This window comes from Alligator mississippiensis, chromosome 4 (genome assembly GCF_030867095.1).
Source record: "Alligator mississippiensis isolate rAllMis1 chromosome 4, rAllMis1, whole genome shotgun sequence".
In the NCBI taxonomy this organism is placed as follows: domain Eukaryota; kingdom Metazoa; phylum Chordata; order Crocodylia; family Alligatoridae; genus Alligator; species Alligator mississippiensis.
The window spans coordinates 6,290,935-6,313,130 of NC_081827.1; the positions used below are offsets into that span (position 1 = coordinate 6,290,935).

Sequence of the window (22,196 nt, forward strand, 5' to 3'; positions counted from 1 at the left end):
AAGACTAGGGTCGGCTTTGTTTAGGTGGACAGACATACATGTAGTCACCACATTTGAGGGGCCTACACCAAAGCACGAATGTAGCCTATTATTATTCTTTGTTGCTATACTTAATAACGCTGGGATGCCTCAGTCGATCCTGGGTCCTCACTGTACTACATACTGGACGTACTCCCTGATTTGTAGAGCATATCGGGTAAATAGACAAGACAGGCAAAGGGGAGGAGTGCAGAGAGGTGATATCTATCACTTATGTGAATCCTGTCCCATATCTCTCACAGTCTTCAGTGCATTTATTCTAACAGCAGTGCTGTGAAGTAGAATAGTGCTGTTGTCCTCTTGGCATATGGAGAGGAAGTGAGGCCAAGTGATCTGCCCAAGTCACAGAAAGTCTGGAGCAGAGCAGAGAGCTGAATGGGGTCAGCCAGGTCCAAGCCTAATACCCTGATGCGTGGACCTCCCTTTCTCTTGTCTGAGGTCCCAAAGCAGATGAATAAAGGGGTTGGGAATAATAGCCAGTTTTCTTGACCCCTACTTCAGTGCCTTAACCACTGCTCTGCACTACCTTTCCAGTGGCTTACAAAGGGAAGACTAAACCCTTTGAACCTATGGTACAATATATGACAGAGGGGTGCTTAAACATGGTCATTCTGGCTGTGTAGATGGGATGAGTGGCCCTTCATTCTGGATTTGGTACATGCAACTCGGACTTGGGTCATATCGGAGGGGTTTGTAAGAGAGGCTTGCACTGTGTCTGCATGAAATGTGTCTCTCCTGAGGCTAAAATTGAGGGCTCTAGTCTGACTCTGGGTCATCATCCGTGGACTCCACTAACTTCACTTTTAAAAGGGGATCGACAGCAGATCTCAACCTTTTTTGCCTTGAGGCGCCCCTCAATAGACAAGACACCCCTTGATAGACTTGAGGCACACCTCAGAAAATGCCTGCTGTTAGTTTTCACTCTCTTTTTTACTACAGAAAAATACTAGAGCAATTCTTCTGTTGCAAACAGCTCAGAAAGACCACTCCAGGTCAGAAGTTTTTTAACAGTATGGATTCCTATTTGAAAACTCAGGGTTTATCTTGTGAATCATGTTTGCACACCTAACAGTGCTAACATTGTGTGACATCCTTTAAAAGAGCGCAAGGTACCCCGGTTGAGAATCACTGGTCTACAGTACCTATAAAAGTAAGATGTTTTAGACAAGCCACAGCTCTTTAACCTACCAGAAAAAAAGGTTAGAGAGAGCTTGACAGCTCATGATAGATATATTCAGACTAGAAATATGGGGCAAATATTTAACTGTAAAGGCAAGTGGCCAGTAGAAAGACAGGCTTAGGGTACTGGTGAATCCTAGCATTGTGCAAATGATTTTTGATTCAGCCATCAAACCAAAGCAACATTCAGTCTGAACCCAACTGAGACATATTTTCATTTTTAATATGCAAAATGAAAAAGTGAAAAATGTGCATTTGGGGGTCAAATGAACCATTTTGTTCAACCCAAGATGAATAATTTGCATTCTATTTGGGGCATCTTTATGAAAAGCAATGACACTGAGAGGCATGACAAGCACTATTGACAAAATCAGGGAGGAAGGGGCAATAGTTTCCTTTTCCCCCAATAGTCCAGGTGTTAAGCCACTCATGCAGGATATATAAGACCATTCTTTAATTCCCTTCTTTCCTTGAGTGGACTTACCCAACATTTGCAAGGGCATTCCCCCTAAGTATCATGCTGTAAGCCTGTGATTTTCAACCTTTTTCATTTGTGGACCCCTAAAAAAATTCAAATGGAGGTGCGGACCCCCTTGAATTGTAAGTGTGGTTATTTATATACTTTGGGTTGATCACAGTCATCTTTCGCAGACCCCTTAGACATAGTGTGCAGAACCCCATGTGTCCATAGATCACAGGTTGAAAACCACTGCTCTTGGCCATTTTGGAGGTGAGTTACTCTGGGTCCTGCCTAATGACCCTGCTTCACTGTTATAAAATACTCTCTTGTTCCTTGGATCAGAGGCTGGACCCAAGGTGACTGGATTCCCAGGTAAGTGATATAACTCCTTGGCTACAAAAAAGGGTCTTTTTGTCTTTTACATATACAAGGTGGAACAACTCCAACAGCTCAGATTGAGGTTCACTCCTCCTAAAATACTAGAAAACCCTTTCTAAAGCCCATTGGTTAGGACTGTTTCCTGATTATGGGTTCAAGTCCCTTCAGGCAGATGTGGGAATTAAAACTATGCCTCCCATATTCTGGGTGAGTACCCTCACTGCTAGGTTATAGGATAAAAGCCTCAGGAGAGATATATGCCGTGCACCTTCCTGCTGGCTTTGTTTTATTCACCTAAAAGTATTTGGCAAACCTGATCCCAACTCATAGTGTCAGGCAACACACTAGTCACATACTACAACAACGACTACTACTACTACTATGCATATTTGAATCTCCGTGGGGTGAGATATATACAACAGAGCTGGTTGTCTTTTTTATTTTTTTTTAAAGATACAACATATGGACTGGATGCAGGCACTATTAGGAGACATTCTTTGACTTGGAAATCAGATTAGATTAGCATAATTAATCCTTCCTGGCCTTAACATCTATAAATAATACACCCAGTCTAAACATGTTCCTCTAGCATGAGTAAAATAACAAAGAGTTTGTTAGATTTCTTTAAAATAATTTCAAACTCCAAAGGCTAAAATTCCCATCCCAGTAACGCTGGTGTGTGCTGTAGCATTGCTCCAGACACCGAACCCTATGGGCTGATTTCTGTGTTACTCACATTAAGCAGCATCTCTCTTGGAGTACGACCCCTGAATTCACTAAATCTCACTGAAGTTTTGCTGCTGCTATTATTGAAAAGCAATGTATCATGGTCAAAAAATTTCCCCCCCCTTTTTCTGCAATTGGAAATGAAAGTTTTTGGAAACACGCCTCTCTGGCAAAGTTCCTTTACTGAGTTAAATGTTTTTTGTAGCTTGCAAGACTGGCCTGGTTGCAGAGTGGCAATCTGCTTGGCGCTGACCTTTCCCTGTGCAGTGCCATGCATATTAAGTGGTTACATGAAATATAATTATTTGACAATATGACTGGAGACTCGCAGGGCTTGGCGAAAGAGGGTTGCTTCAATGAAAATCCATCTAGAATGGGACAGGCACATGGTGTTTGTCTCTGGAACTTAATTCAATGGTGGAAAGGAAATAGTAGGCAAATATGTACAATCTGCTTTCCTTGGACATTGTTCATTTCAACACAGAACTTCAGAGAGACCTAGACATATTGGAGGGCTGGACCTTCAGACGCCTAGACAGATTCGAGGATTGCACCAAAAGAAATCTCATGAGGTTCAATAAGGACAAGTTCAAAGTCTTGCACTTAGGATGGAATAATCCTGTGCACCAGTACAGGATGGGGACCAACTGGCTGGGCAGCAGCTCTGCAGAAAAGGACCTGGGGGTGACAGTGGACAAGAAGCTGAACAGGAGCCACCAATGCGACCTTGTTGCTAAGAAGGCTAGCGGCATCCTGGGCTGCAATGGTAGGAGCATTGCCAGCAAATCAAGGGAAGTGATTATCCCCTCCCTATTTGGCACTGGTGAGGCCACATCTGGAGTCCTGTGCCCAGTTTTGGACGGAGGATGGAGCTAGACTGTTCTCAACGGTGGCAGATGACAGAACAAGGAACAATGATCTCCAATGGCAGCAAGGAAAATTTAGGTTACATATTAGGAAAAACTCACTAGGAGGGTAGTAAAGCAGTGGAACAGGTTCCTCAGAGAGGTGGTGGAAGCTCCATCCGTGGAGGTTTTTAAGACCTGGGTAGAAAAAGCCTTGGCTGGGATAATCTAGCCAAGGGAACCTCACTTGGGGCTGGTCCTGCTTTGAGCAGGGGTTTGGACTAGATGTGACCTCCTAAGGTCTCTGCCAACCTTCATTTTCTATGATTGTAACTCATTATTATTTACCTTGTGCCTCTAAAGTAGCTGGTATTTTACAGAGGATCCTTGCTGTGAACTAGGCACGGGCTAAAGTAATTGGTTCTGTGATTAGATCAATTTAGGCATGACTGCCTCTGAGCTGACTCCCACTGAAGTCCACCCGAGCTGGTGAGCTGGGACCTAGATGGACAACATACAGACAAAACACGGTTGCTTTCTCCTCTCATTACTTTATCTAACAACAGGCAACAGGACAGGAAGGAAAGAAATATGCAGAGAAGCTTATGAGAGTTTGAGTGGTATAATAAGGTGAATAATCATTATTAATGATTTATATAAATAGTAATCATATATTCAGTCAAAATATGGAAACGCATCTATAGATGTTTTTGGTCAGTGTGTGTTTAGGGAAACAATAAAATAAGAAAGATCAAAGAAGAGACTCCAGAGGAGAGAGCACAATGTATAGGTCTCCTCTGTAACATGCTGCACTGAGTCTGCCTCGCAGAATGGCAGGCACTCCTACGTCTGAAGGGTCTGGTCTACTATAGCTCCAAGCCCTGGTGTTGACTTGGTTTAGGCAACCCAAAGGTGACCAGCTTTAAATGGGTCATGAGTGAGCTGTCATGTAAGGATATCTTGTAAGCATTACTGAGTGATCTAGTAATCAGTTAAATAAAAACAGGTCAAGTGTTAACCTGGTTGTTGCAATAAAACTGGTTTAATTGAAATTCTTTTAAAATGCATTTTGGGGGGTGGGGGGGATATTTCCAAGTCCAGTGGCTAGAGGACAGTCTGGAACTCAGGAGAACTGGATTCAAGTGCTGGTTCTGTCACAGACTCCCTGAGTGACCTTGGGTGAATCACTACAGCTCCCTGCCTCAGTTTACCATCTGTATAATGGGGAAAGATAGCACTTCCCTATCTCACTGAGGGCCTGTCTCTGTCAGGACATATCTGAGATGCTCAGACACTCAGACCCAGATAAGTACCAGGTCTAGAGAAGTGAGCATACCCCTTGGTATCTCTTGAGACTGTCCATGGACCAAAGATCTACTGCCATGAAACCACCCCACGGCAAAGGACTTGCTTAAGATTGATGCACCGCTTAAGTCCTATCTGGGACTCTTAGATCCAGATCCTGCAAATTCTTTGTCATATGCTTGACTGAAATGACATAAACAGATTCTCTGAAGTCAAAGTTACATAAGCAAAAGTATTTCAGGGATGGGGTCTTAAATGATGCATAGGGTTGCGGAGCGGTCTATGCAGTGGGGTGAATCTCTATGTGAGCAAGGGGGAGCAGAATAAGACAGGCATATGCCCCTGTTTGCACCCCTGTGCCCACTAAACTCAAACCTACTAAACCCAAACCCACTGAACTCAGCAGGATTCTGGGCATCAGCTAACTTAGATGGGGTGCATAAAGTATCCAGGATGCAACATATGGCTGATCATTTCATTACCAATGATGATACTGATAATTATTCATTCAGCACCATGTGCTCCTCCATAGATGCATAGATTTGGGGAGGGGATAATCTATCCCTGTGGCACATCAGCCACTTCCTTCTAGCTAAAAGGAAACTCCTGCATCTGCCTTTGTTTATTTGCTTTTCAGATAACACTTCCTTTAGGGAAAAAAAACACTTGAGGGCCAAATTGCATCCAATCCAAGGCTATTAAAAGCAGCACGATTACACCAGGTACAAAGTAGCATGGAATTTGGCCCTTCATATATAATATTTCTAGGCAACACACAGAGAAAGGGTCTCTGTTGCTTTAAATGAGCAGTACTTCCCTATATTCAGGTGGAGTCAATCCCCACCAGGCTATAAACTTCCAGGGAGAGGCAGAGGCAGCTGTTTTGCTTTGCTCTGGGGAAGTTTAGAGATTCATCATGGTAAGAGCATGCCTTATGTTTGTGTTAGCTCAAATGTTGCTATATTGTCTGGATATGCTTTAAAGCTACTGGTCTAAGCAGGGAGGTTCCTCCCCACCACCGTGGAGTTATTAATTCAAAATAGCTTAATTTAATTGCTGATTATCTTGAACCAGAGTTTGCTCCTTATAAGGTAAAAGTTGGGTACTTTGTTGAAGTTATTTTGCACGGCCTTTCTCTGTTTTCACTCTCTGTGCTTTCTGCTCTAGAGCAGATGGTGCCTGTAGAGTTAAACATACAACTTAAAATATGAATTGCCTTCTTTCTTCCTTCTTAATGACTCTACCTTGATTATATGCATATGTGGCAGGCTAAAGTTTAAAGTAGGACTTTAGTGGCCTTTCCCCTGTATCCAACCCTTCAGCTATCCCAGTGATATAGGGCATGCTGTAGAGACTTTAATTTTTTTTTCTTATGAGTGGGCTGCCATGTTGCCTTTGTCTGTTATAATCCCATGGGTTGGTGTGTTAAATGAATAAAGTTGCAGTCATCATCCCTTCAGGCTTTTCCAACTTCAACTTTACAGAGTTTGTAGGCTTGTGATTTAAATAACTGACTCTGCTTACTTTAACTTAACTTTAAGAAAAAAAATGCATTAGAAGTAAAACTAATTATGAAAATAACAACTGTCACCTTGTAGCGAATGAATATAACAAAGTAAAAATATCCGTAGAAGGCTGACTGAAGTGTGACGGTGTAAATCTCGTACAATGCAAGGAAAAAGTGGCTTTCAAAGTAACTTTAAGAGTCTGATTTCAGAGTACTGTAGCTCCAGGGACATCTTTACAGAACAGTTTAACACTTGCATTGTATTTTAAATATGAAAATGGGCTGGCTGACATCTTGCCTGCAGCCTGATGCTGTAAAACGCAATTTATTTTTGAGGCTGCTTGCAAATATTTGTGATCTGCTGTCTCCAAATGTACTGTTCTTTTAAACGCCCATCGTAAGCTTTGCTTTTTCCTGCTGGTCTGCTAGGGGTTTTTTCCATTCCCCATGCCTTCAGTTTAAAAGACCGCAACCCTTCTCTATCTGAAGCAGGTGCTGTGCCTCGAGGACTATAAAGAGGCTAGTGATTTGAACAGCTGTCTCATGCCAAAGCTATAGACATGCCCATAGTGGTGACTGTAGCAAATTGTGGCAAAGAAGTATTGCAACCATCTCCATGGTAGGGATTGGTGAGCTGAACAATACACTTCCCCAAATAGTGCAGACAATAGCTATGATTTGAAATGGAGGAGAATGAAGGCCGGAAGGGATCTCAAGAGATCCTGGTTCGGACTAGATCCAACCTGCAACCTTGGTGTTCCCATTACTATGCGAATGGCCCCAATGACGTCTGAATTAAAACTACCCTTTAGAATTTGCTCACTGGAGTCCCCAAGCTCCAAATACCCCAAGGGGCGAGGGAAACGAAGGCAGTCTCCCTTCCTTGACTTTGAAATGACTCCTGTTGCTCCAAAGCTTCATCAGCTGCTGCTATGGCCAGCCCAGACAGAGCTGTCTACCTCTGATGGGACTTTAGGGAGAGGAACAGATGCCTTTTTTTAAATAAGGAGGGTGTACTAGATCATGAAACCTGACTTTTACCCTTTGCTAGTGTTTGTGCATGCTGCTGCCCACGTGCTTGGCTACAGGGCAGGGTAGCATCTTCTCCCCATTTCAAGAGATGGGCCCAAGCTGTGATGAAGTGGTGTGTTGAACTCTGTCACCTAGGACAGTCTGGATCAGGGGTGGGCAATTATTTTGGGCAGAGGGCCACATTGAGTTTTGGCAAGCCATCGAGGGCCGAATGATAGGCAGCCCAGGGCAGATAAATATTTATTTTTTTAATTTTTTTAGGGGCCCCATGGGCTGGATGGAATGGCTTGGTGGGCTGCATCTGGCCCCCAGGCCACATTTTGCCCACCCCTGGTCTGGATCCATTGCAAATATAAATGCTACCTGTGGTATGGTAGTATAAAAGGCCCCAGGCAGGCTTGAGCTAGTCGAGACTTGAACTGGATTGACTGTCCTGGTCTTGCGGTCTAAACAGAGGGAGCACTGTCATCACCCCCCAGCTTCTGAGATGGGGAAACTGAGGCACCAAGGGTAAAGGAGTTCCCCAGTTTGCACATCTGGCAGAGCTGGGATCTGAATAGAGATTTCCAGGGTCTTGGTCACAGCACAGCTAATGTTTCTCTCCATGAAACCACTCCTCCAGCGTTTCAGCAGAACATCTTCCAACCACTGAGGTGTTTGCCCATGCCTAACAAAGAGGGCAACACTTTACACCATGCACTCATCTCCAATTTCATTTGCCTGTCGTCTTTTCCCCTCTCTCTGGCTTTCTGCATCTCATAGCTTTGTTTTTTGCCTTCCCTGGCATGTGTCCTGCTTGCTCGGAGAGCTACAGGCTGCTGTGAAACAGGCTTCCTGAGGTGGAGGCTAGTAGGCTTGATGCTAAAGCCCTCTTGAAGTATCAGCTGTGTAAGAAAAGGGGTAGAAGACCACTTGCTGCCTGAACGGAAAGGGCAAGAGCTTGCTCTTAGTGTGGGTACTGCGAGTCTAGGGCATCGATCCACAGGTCCCTGTGGGTTTGGTGTTGGGGAGAACGGTGTTGAGCCATACCCCAGGCACCCACCTGAGCATGCAGAGTTGTTTCAGAGCCAGAATCTCACTTGTGAAGTTGCTCTGGATTCATACCCAACCTCCATGCTTGCATTTGCTAGAGATTGGGGTTTGAACAGGGGCTGCGGATGAAACTAGAGCAGTCTCAAAGGTGAGCTTCCAGCTCTGGAGCATGTAGGTGGGCAGAGTTTGCTTGGTCCTATTCTCCCTGACTCCCCTAGCTGACATCACATGCTGAAGCTCTGCATTTCCGTCCCAACCCCAGGCTGGAAAACTTTGCTTTACAGAGGTAGTCACGTGCAATGCAGGTCTATTTTATATGACCGCCTGTGTTACCTGACCACTAGCCAGAGCAGTCTCTGTGCACAGCTAGGGTTGTGCGCAAGCTCTGAGTTGGGCAAAATGCCTGCAGGTAGAAAATAACTCTGAAGGCAACAACAGGAAATGGTCAAGGCTAAAACTCAGCGGTTGCAGAAAGTGGTGAATGCTAACAATGTAGTAATGAGACCTGTCTTTAATTCCAGAGGGAGTGCATTTCTATCCATATCGGCCAGGCTGGAGTCCAGATGGGCAATGCCTGTTGGGAGCTATACTGCCTAGAGCATGGGATCCAACCGGATGGGACCCTTCCCAGCACTGCTTCAGTCAGACCAGCGGTTCCAGAGGTGGAACAAGTGGATTCTTCTTTTGAGACCTTCTTCTGCGAGACCGCATCGGGAAAGCACGTGCCCAGGGCAGTCTTCATAGACCTGGAACCCACCGTCATCGGTAACTTGATGGGACCAATGCCTAAATACGTGACAGTACACATCTGCCTTCTCTTTCTGGTGTTTTTGCTGGGATTGGACTGTGTTCTGACTCTCAGCCCTCACCATCTTAAGTCTTAAGACCAGCCCCAGACACTTGGACTTCCACTAGTTCTGGATCCAACTTGAAGTGACCCATTTGTCATTCGCAGTACATTATAGTGTAACTTAACTTTCATCTATAAAAACAGATGGATATCTTGCTGCAAGAGGTGGAAACTTGGAATAGGTCCATTACACTCAATAGGGAGATGCTGAGGATCTGGCCCACTGAGTCTTTTGATGCATGGTTCTTAAAAGCAACCCAATTACCCTGGTTTTTTGGTTCCTTTAGAAAAATGTAACCTGCAATGTGCTTCTCACTGCTTTACATGCTCTTCAGGTCTCTGAAAGAGACAATGTAGTGATCCCAAGTGGGGAGTTTCTCTGCAAGTGCTCCTCACCCCATGACACTCTTCTTGGTTGCTCTGCTTGGTAACTTTGAATCTCTCCCTTGTGCCCAGGCATCTTGCCTTTCCAATCAGGGTCACTATCATTCAGATCTCCTGATTCTTCTTCAGATCAAGGGAACAAGAAAACAGCCTTGCAGAGTGGTCAAGGAGAGCACCTTGTAACATCTTGTATAACTGATGCAGCATATCTTGCTGCCATGCAAAAAAAATCCCTGTAGGAGTTTAGAGATGCAATATGCACAAGGCAAATGGCAAGTGGTACATGGGACTGAAATATCACATGAAGTCTGCTAAAAACCCAGCCAGCACCCTAAACTTTTAGTAAATCTAACAAAAACATGGAGCTGCACTACCTGTTCAAACTCTGAGGTATTGGTCTGGACAACATTTTTAGACCAGGGATATCAAACTTGTCTAGCCCCCTGGGCCAGGTGAGGGTCACTGGTTTGGTCAATAGCCCCTGTTCCTTACTACCTGGACTGACCTCCTGTAGTACGTGTAGCACCTATGGTGCTGGGTCCAACCCACATGCCAGACTGAATCCACACATTGCATGGGCCAGATCATAGAGGTCCACAAAGCCAGGTCTGGCCCATGGGCCATGTGGTTGATACCCCTGCCTTAGATCCTGGGATACCAGCATCTTGGAAATACAGTAAGTGTTGGTGTTTGTGGCGCATTGACTGTGAAATGCATTGCATACAGATTCTTAATGAATGATGTAGTTTAAAGCCACATGCTTTGAATTATTCAAAGCCTCCTATAGTCTATTTAACCATTAATCCACTTCCCGCAGATGAGATCCGAACTGGGACCTACCACGGCCTCTTCCATCCTGAGCAGCTCATTAGTGGAAAAGAAGATGCAGCGAACAACTATGCTCGGGGCCACTACACGATTGGGAAAGAAATTATAGATACGGTCTTGAGTAGAGTCCGTAAAATGGCAAGTAAAGTTCTTTCTTCTGCAACGCTTAATAGCATCTTTCAGGCTGAGGTTGTGTATAAAACTTTGGAGAAGTAGGGGGGGCCTGTGGACTGGAGCAGTGAGAAGGGTAGGTCTTATTTGAAAAAGGGGTATAACAGGAGTGGCAATGCAACTAGGTGTCCTAACACAACGCCTACAGTGGGTGCAATGGCTTAAGTATGAGTAAGTTTGCCCCAATCTTAGTTCCAGAGCTGTTTTTCACTTTGGAGATGGCAGAATAAAATCGGGAGATGTTGTGTCTTCTAATAGTGGATCCCAGCTGGATGCTATATTTCTCTTCCTGAAGTGAAGATCACAATCTACCTAGTGCAGCCTTTGCAACTGGACACTGTTCGTTATCAGTTGGGCAGGTAAATCAAAGTAAACTGTGAACTACTATAGTAGCCTCCATAAAATTAAATAGAAGTCTAATCCAGACTGAATCCCAGGGCTGCTGAGAAGTACTTGGCACTAGAAGATCTTTTTTTAGTTAACTACTTATCTGTCCTTCTGGAAGTCCTGCCTAGAATTACCCATTACTTTTTTACAAACCACTCAAAGTAGTCCTGCATATGTCCCCTTATGTTCAGCATCCTTCCTCGCCATGTGTTACTCAGACCAAAGAGATGGTTCACCTGGAAACATATTTGGGGATAATATGAGCATTGTGATTGCAAGGCTGAACAATCTGCAGACCAACGGGAAAAGAATAGCCAAATGTCCTTCCTGCTTTGATAAGTTTGGCTAGTGGGATTGCTACCACATTGACTGCTAAAGGGGTTTTAATAGTTCTAGGATATCTGGCCTGGGGGGGGGAGAAAAACCTGATAAATGGTGTGCTTCTAATGCAGGCTGACCAGTGCAATGGCCTGCAAGGGTTCCTGGTCTTCCACAGCTTCGGAGGAGGCACGGGGTCTGGATTCACCTCGCTCCTGATGGAACAACTCTCGGTTGAATACAGCAAGAAGTCCAAGCTGGAGTTCTCGGTGTACCCAGCCCCACAGGTCTCCACGGCAGTGGTGGAGCCCTACAACTCGATCCTGACCACCCACACCACGCTGGAGCACTCGGACTGCTCGTTCATGGTGGACAACGAAGCCATCTACGACATCTGCAACCGGAACCTGGATATCGAGCGTCCCACCTACACCAACCTGAACAGGCTGATAGGGCAGATCGTGTCATCTGTCACCGCGTCCTTGAGGTTTAATGGTGCTTTGAATGTTGATCTGATTGAATTCCAGACTAACTTGGTGCCCTACCCCAGGATACACTTCCCCCTCACCACCTACGCACCCATCATCTCAGCGGAGAAGGCCTACCATGAGCAGCTGTCAGTGCCCGAGATCACCAATGCTTGCTTCGAGTTCTCCAACCAGATGGTGAAATGTGACCCTCGCCGAGGCAAGTACATGGCTTGCTGCCTGCTGTACCGGGGGGACGTGGTGCCCAAGGATGTGAATGCTGCTATCGCAGCCATCAAAACCAGGAGGTCAATCCAGTTTGTGGACTGGTGCCCAACTGGGTTTAAGGTGGGCATCAACTACCAGCCTCCCACAGTGGTACCTGGGGGAGACCTGGCCAAAGTGCAGCGGGCAGTCTGCATGCTGAGCAACACCACGGCCATTGCCGAGGCATGGGCCCGGCTAGATCACAAGTTTGACCTGATGTATGCAAAGCGGGCCTTCGTGCACTGGTATGTTGGGGAGGGGATGGAGGAGGGCGAGTTCTCTGAAGCCAGGGAGGACATGGCCGCTTTGGAGAAGGATTATGAAGAGGTTGGTCGGGATTCTGCTGATGGGGACGAAGATGAGGTGGAAGATGAGTATTAGCTCTTGAAATACTTCTAGGTCCAGATAAAGTATCAGATAAGATACCAAGTGCTCTTAATCGGCTGGAATTGTGCTGATGTCTAGAATGTATTGCACTGGAGGAGACTCATTAATATCATAAGTCCACCAATTCTTATGCCCCCTCCCCCCACCTGCTTGCATAGTCTAATCTGCTCATTAGTGCAGCATGGGCACGTACTTGCTGAGAATATCAAACTTTACTGCTGTGCATCTGTGAAATAAAACTTAAGTGGCTGGCTTTAACGCTGGACGCAAGACCACACGTCCTCTGGGGGCGAAGGGTAAGAAAGTTTCAACCAAGGGAAATCTCTCTTGCAACACCTTGGCGCTTAGTACAGGGGGGATATGCTGTGGGTCTTGTGTCTGCAGCACTTATTAAGAAACATGGCTTAATAACAGCACCTATGTAAATGTCTTTTTGTATTTCAATAAATGTTTGCTCCAATGTTTGTGACGGGTAAAGCATGTAATCTCTCTAAAGGCTTTCTAATGCATAGCCAATGCATCATCCATGTTTCAGCCCCAGCTCAGATGGAAGCCTGGCTTTGTGGATTTGCCAAGCCTAGGCTTATTTTCCTTCCTCTTCCTGACCTAAACTTCACCATACCTTGTAGATGAAACTGGACTGCATTTTTATGAACAACAAGGTACTTCCCCCTTACCTGATGCATGGGCTAGAAGTAGACTTGAAAGTCCCACTAGATAACAGGACTGACTTCATTAACAAATGGACTCTGGGGCCAAGTATATAGCCCAGTTTTTAAGCTACAAGGCTAATGGTTCTCAACCTTTTTAGACTCGAGGCACCTTTTCATTGAAGTCTTTGTATTAAATGGCACCTCCTTTCAAAAAAACAGTTTCTTTTGGTACTTACCTGCTTGAAGAGGGTTTGGGAGAGATGGGGAGTAGCTGACAGAGAAGACTGTGCCCTTATCTCTTGCCAAAGCCTGTTTATCTCCTAGCTTCCCTCTCCAGGTGGTGCTCTTTACAGACTTACAGTACCCTCATTGAGACTAACTTGAGAGCCTTGTACAGCTACCACTAGACTTTAAGCTGTCAGGCCTTGAAAAGTGGCTTGCAATGCTTTGACTTGTCCTTGTCCAATTTCAAGTGAAGGCAGGGGAGACATGGTACCAGAAAGCAAATTTAATTGAGGCTGATGCTGAGCTTGAATGGACTTCCAAAGGAGTGCTTCAGTATGGTAAAAACATCTATTGTGACACAAGCAACACCTAACCCTGGCAGCTTATAAGAAGCTCCGTGAAGGGCCACAGTGCTGCTTGCCTGCCTTGCTGCCTCTTTCTCAATGGACAGCCTTTCACTATGTCCACATACTATGTGCCTTGCTGCTATAAAAGGACCAGTATATTGTATCCGTGTGGATGTAACTACCTGCAATGCTGTACTTTGCACTGGCATACAAAACCACGCAGGCACCTTATGCTAGTCATGCTGATAACTGCAGTGATAGCGGGCTGCCTCTTAGACTCTACCCCTAAAGCTAAGTAGGTCTCGTATATGATGCGTGAAATTAAGCACACAACAGCTTTCGCATGCAGTACCAATCATGCTTATTTTTGGAACCAGTTTCAAGCCAACAAGCTTCAGAAATCTGTTTGCAGGGAGATCCCATGTGATCAGGTAGGTACATCAGAGACCTGAAACGGTCAATTTGGCTGTAATAGTTTCTGATCAGCTATCCTGAAGACATGGTAGAAAGCCATCTTTTATTTATACAGGACTTTGAACTGAATGGTAAAAATGCCGTAGCACTAAAGGGACAGATATGGGACCCGAGGATAAACTGTGTTGGCCCTTTGTTATGTTACCATCCCCATTTGGACATGACTTAGATGGTACATCAAGAGAAAAAGACAGGATAATGGCTTTATTAGCAACCATCTTTACCTTACGCTTGCAGAGATGTGCAAAGGAGCATGTGCGTCCCTGGTGCCTCTTACTACATGGTAGAGCAGGGTAGTGGTGGGTCTCCCCCTCCTTATGGGCTGGCATAGATGATGTGCATGCCCACTTTTTCATCTCTATGCCAAGAGACTGGTGTCAACCTACTAGGTCTCCAGCTGTCCACAGAGAATCCAAGTAGGGAAGCAAAATCCAATTGAAAAAATTCCCATTTCCCAGTAAATTAAGTTGTTTAAAATTTGTGTTGAGACCCTTCTCACTGGAAGCAGGGAGATAGGGCACCAGAAGACTTGCATCCCTTTGAAGGCTGAAGAAGTGCGAACATCTCAAATACTTCCAAATCGCTCCAAAAAGTGCAGACGTCTCAGATACTTTCAAATAAAAGCAAGATGCGCTGTTAGCGGATCTCTCTAAAACTGCCTCACCAAGAATATACCCCCCCTTTTTTTTTTAGACCCTCTCTGAATCTGAGGTAAGCAAAGTTGGTCAAACTCTTTTCCTGTGCAGGTCGCTGTGAATTTTTTCCATGTATTTAGAAAAAAAAAAAATGTAATGGTTTTTCCTCATGCCAAAAAGAATCAGATCTTGAAGGCAACTCATTCTGTATCTGAAAACGTGGAGTTTGGCTAGCTCAGAGTCCTGTGGCTTGTAGAAAGTATGCTATCTTCCCCCCCCTCACCCCCCGCATGCATTCTTCTTTCAGGCTCAGTAAAGGCCTGGTAGGGAATGAAGCGCACATGCTTTTTCTAGTGGCCTGACAAATATCTCAAATATATGCATTCCCTCATATAGACTCCAATCAGATTTCCAGACAGCATGAACTCTGGCAGCCCTATATGGATTACTTTAGCAGGGGCTCGCAGGGTAGCAAGGCACTTGAGTAACATGATCCCATTCCCTGCAGCTGCACGGCCTGCTACTCATTGCAGCATCAGTGGGGTTAAGAAACCCAGCTCTGTGGGGGCGGTGGAAGGGAATATCAGCTGTCCCACCACCTTGATCATGCGGTGGTTGATCTATTATGAGATGGTTGCCGCTGGTATGTTTCTAGAACAGTTTCTCCTTCCACACCTAAAGTTTTCTCCTCTGTGCCTCTCCCTAGGGCTGCTTTCTAACGCTCTGGTATGCAGAGCAGCAGGTTTACAGCTTTGCTCCGGGTCCTGCCTACCCCCATCGACAGAATCAGCTGTAGAGGAAAAAAAAAATGCTTGAGATTAGGTAAAGAGCTGTACGCTCCTGTGTCTGATTTTTTTGGAAAGTGGGGAGACCCCCGCTACAGGGAGGACTGCAGCATCTCAAGGCGGCAGAGAGTAAAAAATGGACAGTGTTGCTATTCAGAGTCCAGCAGTGTTAGAGCTGTTGAGCAATGTGTGCATGGTGCACTGTTTTGTTGCTGCTTCCCAATTCCTGGCATGACCTTGCCTTTAATCATTAAGCAGCACTAATGATTAATAATTAGGAAGATGAATCTTAACATCATGATGAAGGCATGCTGGCTATTTTCCTAGAATTGCCTTTGTAACAATCATTGGCGAATCAGTTCTCATGATTTCCCACATCCACAGAATCCCTTCCAGCCTCTTCACAATCCTTCTCCAGAGTAGCAGCGTCCTCCTTGCTTCATTGAGCTTGCCTTCTCTATCCCTTCCCCGATGTGCCTATGTACCAATGCCCACGTTGTGCACATCAGGTCAAACTTGTGATCCGGCTGGACCCAGACTTCGGCATTGGCTCTGGCATTACTTAGCATGCAGCCTGCCTAGTGCCCATTGCCCAGGTACCGCTGTGGGGAAGCTGGGAATGGATGTCCATGTGGACGTGCATTGGATGCTTACAAGGCATGGTGGGGAGAACTGAAGGTATTTAGTCTGGAGAAGAAAAGACTAAAGGGGGATTCGATGACAATCTTTAAATACCAAAAAGGGTTTTACAGAGGGGATTCCTATCAGCTATTCGGCATCCACAAAGGACAGGGCAAGAAGTAATGGACTTAAATGCAACAAGGGAGATCTAGGTTGGATATTGGGAAGCAATTTTTAACTCTGAAGGTGCCTCACCATTGGGACAGGCGAACTAGAAAGAGTAAAGTCTCCATCACTGGAGTTGTTTAAGTGCATGTTAGATGCATTTAGTTCAACCCCTGCCTAAGGTAGGATAATCCTTATCTAAACCATCCCAACTACGTGACCTCTTGAGGTCCTTTCCGGCCCTATTTTTGAGTCAAACTAGGATGAAAACCCTGTTTTCTCTCCATTGAGAACTAATGCTCTAAGAGACCAAGAATATTACTATTCTAAGAGTTTTTTTTATTGGTAATCAGTGATTTCTTTCCTCGCGATGAGCTGCTCACAGTGAAAGAGTGAGTGGTAGGTGCCAGCCGGGATCCTGGAGGCAAGTGAGGATGGGGTTTGTAATGCCTCCACCATGAGCATTAGTGCTTATCAGGGCTTCTAGGTTCAAGGAGTTGCCAACTTCAAGCATGAAGCAGTGATGGATGCAGAAACTGGGGGTTTAAAACCTCTGTTCTCTGACCTCCCCAGGGATGCTGGAGCTGGGGCAGAGAAAATGCCTTCAGCCAAAAACGCATCTGCCTGTGGCAGCAGCATGCCATAGCTGTGATGGCCATGAGGTATGCCTTACCCACCTGGCCAGGGATGTCCTCAGTGGACACTAAAGCACACCCAAGACCACGGTCCTGAGGACAGCCCTGCTGCAGCACCCTGGGGTGCCTTCGCCAGGGTATTTCCAGGAGTGGAGCATGTGAGTGGGACTGGGGCATACTTGAGAACATCCTTAGCAGGTCTCATTGCCACCATGATGTAGACGTGTTCCAGAGGCTCAGGTTCCTTCTTGCAGAGTTTCCTTGCAGAAACAGTAGGTTCTGGGTCTGTGAACACTGCATGGGCTTTCCTGATTCACTGTGACCAAAGACATCTCCAAGGAAGTCTGCTGGCCCCAAAGAGATGGCTGGCTTCATTGCCCTAGATGCTGCAGTTCCCAGTGGGCATTGCCCGACTGGCCCCCGCCCTGGCCAGTACAGACAGAAACGCGCTCCCTCCACGTGGGATGGCAGGAGGCAGGGAATACCTTGATATTTTCACAAATACACAATACAGTTCCTCCCGGGTGCCTGGTTCCAAATGTATACCTTCCCAGAGGCAAAGCGTACGGCACATCTGGATTCAGCATTATGGAAATCCCAATCCTTTGGGCCGGCTCAGCCTTGCTGGGGATATTGGCTTGAGGGCTGCATGCCTCGTATGGAGAGATACCGTTTACTGCCCACAACAGCTGCTGAATGATGAACATCAGGTTTACACAACGCTTCCCATCCCAGCACCTCGATGGGATCAGAAGCTCTCATGTGAAATGCATGCATTTTGCATCAATGCCGGTGTCGGCATGGAGCAGATCAGCCATTGCCATGGGGAAAAAACAAAATCTTTCTCATGGCTAGAGATGAACCTTTTGGAGACGATGTGGTAGATGAAAAAAAGGCCAAGTGGCAACCACTATGGCTTTACAGCTCTTACACTGCAAAATGGGCTCATTTCCAGGATTATTGTGCTAATGACCAGTGAGCCCATGCAGTATCTGGCTTCTCAGTGGGTGGACTCTCTCCTTAGGAAATATTAGGAGACCAGTTATGCTTCCTCATCATTATATATGGCACCTTGATGTCCCCTATTACTGATGCAAGGTTGTGTCTCAGTGTATTTAAATAGGTAGATGCTTAAGGCAAGGACTGGATTACACAGTCTTAGAGAGCCCCGGACACTGGGGCTGTCATACAGTCCTAGGAGGGTACTATCATGGCATTAAATATCTTAGTGCCATGGTCCTGTACTTTATGCACCAGTTTAGTCTTTGTCTGTTCTGCTCCCATTCTGACTTGAATCTTGGCATCCTCCTCATGTCTCTCTGCCAAGATAAGAGGTGGAGTTTGCTGCGTTAGTTGTCATTCCTATGAGGAGAATGTAATAGCTGCTTGGATTTCAAAGACTGGATACAAGAGCCATGTTCAATCCAACTCGCTGCTCTTCTATCCAAACCCAAGCAGGTGATAGCATTGTACAAGAGACGGTCACTCGGGCACTATCATTTGGCTCTGTGTAAGGTGTGGACAGATAAAGTGATGCGTTTTAACAAGATTTACACTTATCGTTCGCATTCGGAAGAATGAAGACCCACGGGGGATGCGATAACAGGCTTCAAATACCTGAAGGGCAGAGAGTAAAGATAATGGTGATAGACTATTTTCTATGGCCACAGGGGTTAGGACGAGGAGCAATGGTCTTAAATAACAGCAGATTTGGACATTGTGGGATCATAGGAAAGTAGGGATAGCAGGGACCTCACAAGGTCACCCAGTCCAGCTCCCTGCTCAAGGCAGGATCATCCCTGAGCAAACCACCCCAGCCATGCATCTGTCGAACCCGCTCTTGACAATCTCCAAGGATGAAAAGTCTACTATTTCTCTAGACTTTTCCACTACTTGACCACCCTTGTAGTAAGAAGTTAAAAACTTTAAGGCTATGACAGTGGTCATGTAAACCACGCTTGGGGCTGGCCTACTGCTAATTTCAGATCCCTCGGGTGCCAATGGCCTTGGTCTTTCTTCCAGTCCACCGAAGAAACGGTAGCGGCCGAGCAGCAGAGTACTCCAAGTTCCTGTCCTCCAGGGCAAGACATGATACAAACTGATTGATATATGCAAATATTAATACTATATATATGTGTGTGCATGTGTGTGTTAAATATATATATTTATATACACACATATATATACACATATATATGTGTGTGTGTATGTATGTGTTAAATACACACACACACATATATATCCATATACATACATACATACATACATACACACACACACTATAGGAATTTGAATTTATAAATGACACAAAAAGAAAAAATGCCTAACGAAGCTAATAATATTGGTTAACAATCAGCAAAAACCAACCCGACATTCACACATTCACTAATTTGATTACAACCTACTATACTTCCCATTGGTGAGACAGCACTTCAAATGCATGGGTACTCTGAGTTAATGCCACGATGCTCAGTGTGACAAGAAAATGACTTTTGCAGTCTCTCCGGTGGTCAGCAGAAATGCAGCTCGGGGTGGTTCACGCAACCTTGGCTTCAGCTGGGTTTGCAGGCAGCAGCAGGCAGAGGACGCCGTGCCCTCCGGCTCATCTGGTAGCTGACTCCGGTTTCTGATACCCTCGGACGGGGCTGTCCTGCCCCTGGTGCAAACCTTAACTCAAAGGCAAGCACAAAACAAGGCAACACAAAGACCACCGCACTTTCCAACCCCACTCTGTCTTTCAATAGCCCTTTGCTCACCCCTCCTATGGTTTCCTCTAAGCTTCCATGCATGATGCTCAGTACCTGCTTCCCCCAGGCCAACCCGACTTCTCACAGATGCCAAAGGCGAGCTGGGACAAACTCCCTCCAGTCTCGCCTTCCCTCTCACCCCACACACAGGCGCCTTGTGAAGGGAAAAAGCTCTGCTGCTGCAAACCTCCGCTGCTGGGCACATGCACACATGGATGCGACCCAGCGCCGGGCTCTTGTAAAAGCATCACACGCATTTGTATAAAGGGCGCAATGCGCATCAGCACTGAGAAAATGGTGGTAGTGCACTTTTGAACTAAAACTCATCAAAAGTGTTTTAGTTTCCAAGTGCACCACCACCATTTTCTCAGCGATGATGTGCATTGTGCCTTTTATACAAATGCATGCCATGCAGCGCTGGGTGTGTCGGCTTGCGTGCTCTGCGGACTCAATTAATCAAGTCTGGCAATCCAGCACATGGGAGCAGACAATCATACGTGTATAAATGCCCGCTGTGTCCAGCCTGGAGCACTCCTCTTTGAGGTCCGTGCACTTTAATGTTGGTTATGGTCAAACACTGGAGCAGGCTTCCCAGAGAAGCAGTGAAGTCTCCATCCTTGGAAATATTTAAGGGCAAAACAAACAGACCCTGTCTAGGATAGTTGATGAGCAGAGACTAGAGGATCTCCTGAGGGCCCATCCAGCTCTATTTTACTTTGATTTGAATGCTTGAGTTTTCATAGTGCTGATGAGCACTTGCCTCTCAAGGTCAGTGCAGGCGTCCCAAAGGAGCATGAGCCTGGCTGAGTCAAGACCAGAAACAACTCAGATCTCTTGTGCACGACTTTTACATCAGGGCAATCGTAGGAAGTTGTTCAGACCCCTTGGCCCGGAGCCGTTTCAGTTTTGAAAGGGAGAGTTTCCGCAAGACCAGAAATGCTTGATTCAGAGTCTCTCCAACATGAGCATCCTTTCTTGATTCAAAGCTCGGGTTAAAGAAAAGTTTGCAGCTGAGAAATCTCACCTGCTTAGTATGACCTGAAAGGACAATACCTCTAAAATTGTTTCACATTTTTTTTAAAGCTGTTGCACCAACTAAGGCAAAACAGATAAAACCCTAACCATTTTTTTAAAATCATAGGCCAGGATGCAGCAATCTGTCCTACCAGGAGCACAAACTTTGCTTGAAATCACCCCACTAAGGAAGACCCACAATACTGAAGCAGAAGAGAAAATCTTGAAATCTGTGCTCTTCCCTCGGTTACAACATTGCAGCAGACCAACCCAGAGCATTTTGGCTTCAAGTGCAAACTCTCCAATCCAGACCACTTGCTCCAGCTGTAAATTAAGTCCCCCAACACCACTATAGCCATCCTCGGCCAATTTATACAAAGCAGGACAATAGTTTTTGCTAAAGGGCTAATGCTTATTTTTCTTCTTCAGTGTTGGCAGCATGTGCCTTTATAAAATTTCCAGTGCAAAGCTCTAGATATAGCAATAGTATAGCCAGCTTTTTGTTGTTAGGTTTTTTAAAAAGGCATTTCAGCCAGTGACATATTATATTTTGACTTTCTTTTTATTGGCTAAATGGTATGGTAGAACTGCCAACATTAGCAGCTCAAAAATTTATCCAATTCTGCCAAATCATTAGACTTGCTTAATAATCACGGGATTCCTAAAAACAATACATGTGCATTTCTTTTTACTACCTTCTCTGGTTTCTGAGAGTTTAGGCTCAAGCATTTCATCTTTTCTCTGCTATTCTAACGGCTAGAAACCTACCTTTTATTTTTAAATGAAAGCAGAGATTTCATCCAGAGAGCTGTATGACCTCACGGGACTTAAGAAAATACCAGCTATCACCCGATTCCATATAAAATTGCAAGAGTTGGCAAATCTGAAAAGAGTCAGCAAACCTGAAGCTTTCCACCGTATGTCAACATGGTCAGATTCACCGTGTGATGTTCCCAGTGCTATTAGTGACACAATTGAATTTTCTCTAACGTGAGCATCATCTGTGTGTATTAATAGGGGACCTGTCATCTCTCAGAGTCTTGAGATATTCAGAAATTCATTGTCATTGCCCTGTTGTTTTAAATGAGGGTCAGAGCTGAAATGCAGATGGATTCATTAAGTCCCGTTTAATGAGGCACTAAGGTAGTATCTTAGTGGGGGTTGCAAAGAGGACGTTCTCTGTGGGGGCAGATGACAGGACAAGGAGCAATGGGCTCACATTGCAGCAAGGGCAGTTCAGGTTGGATATTAGGAGAAACTTTCTCCCTAGGCGGGTGGCGAAGCACTGGAACGGGTTACCCAGAGAAATGGTGGCATCTTCATCCTTGGAGGT

The 22,196-nt window shown here is 45.5% G+C and overlaps 1 protein-coding gene across 1 annotated transcript; it reads left to right on the forward strand.

The window, feature by feature from the left end:
- Window positions 1-5,745: 5,745 nt before the first annotated feature.
- On the forward strand, window positions 5,746-13,026 carry LOC106738009 (tubulin alpha-3 chain). The gene is made up of 4 exons (XM_014607484.3): window positions 5,746-5,851; window positions 9,025-9,268; window positions 10,555-10,703; window positions 11,576-13,026. Exons 1-4 carry the CDS (start codon window positions 5,849-5,851, stop codon window positions 12,554-12,556), a joined length of 1,377 nt encoding a protein of 458 aa, XP_014462970.2. The 5' UTR covers window positions 5,746-5,848; the 3' UTR covers window positions 12,557-13,026.
- The last annotated feature ends 9,170 nt before the right edge of the window (window positions 13,027-22,196 follow it).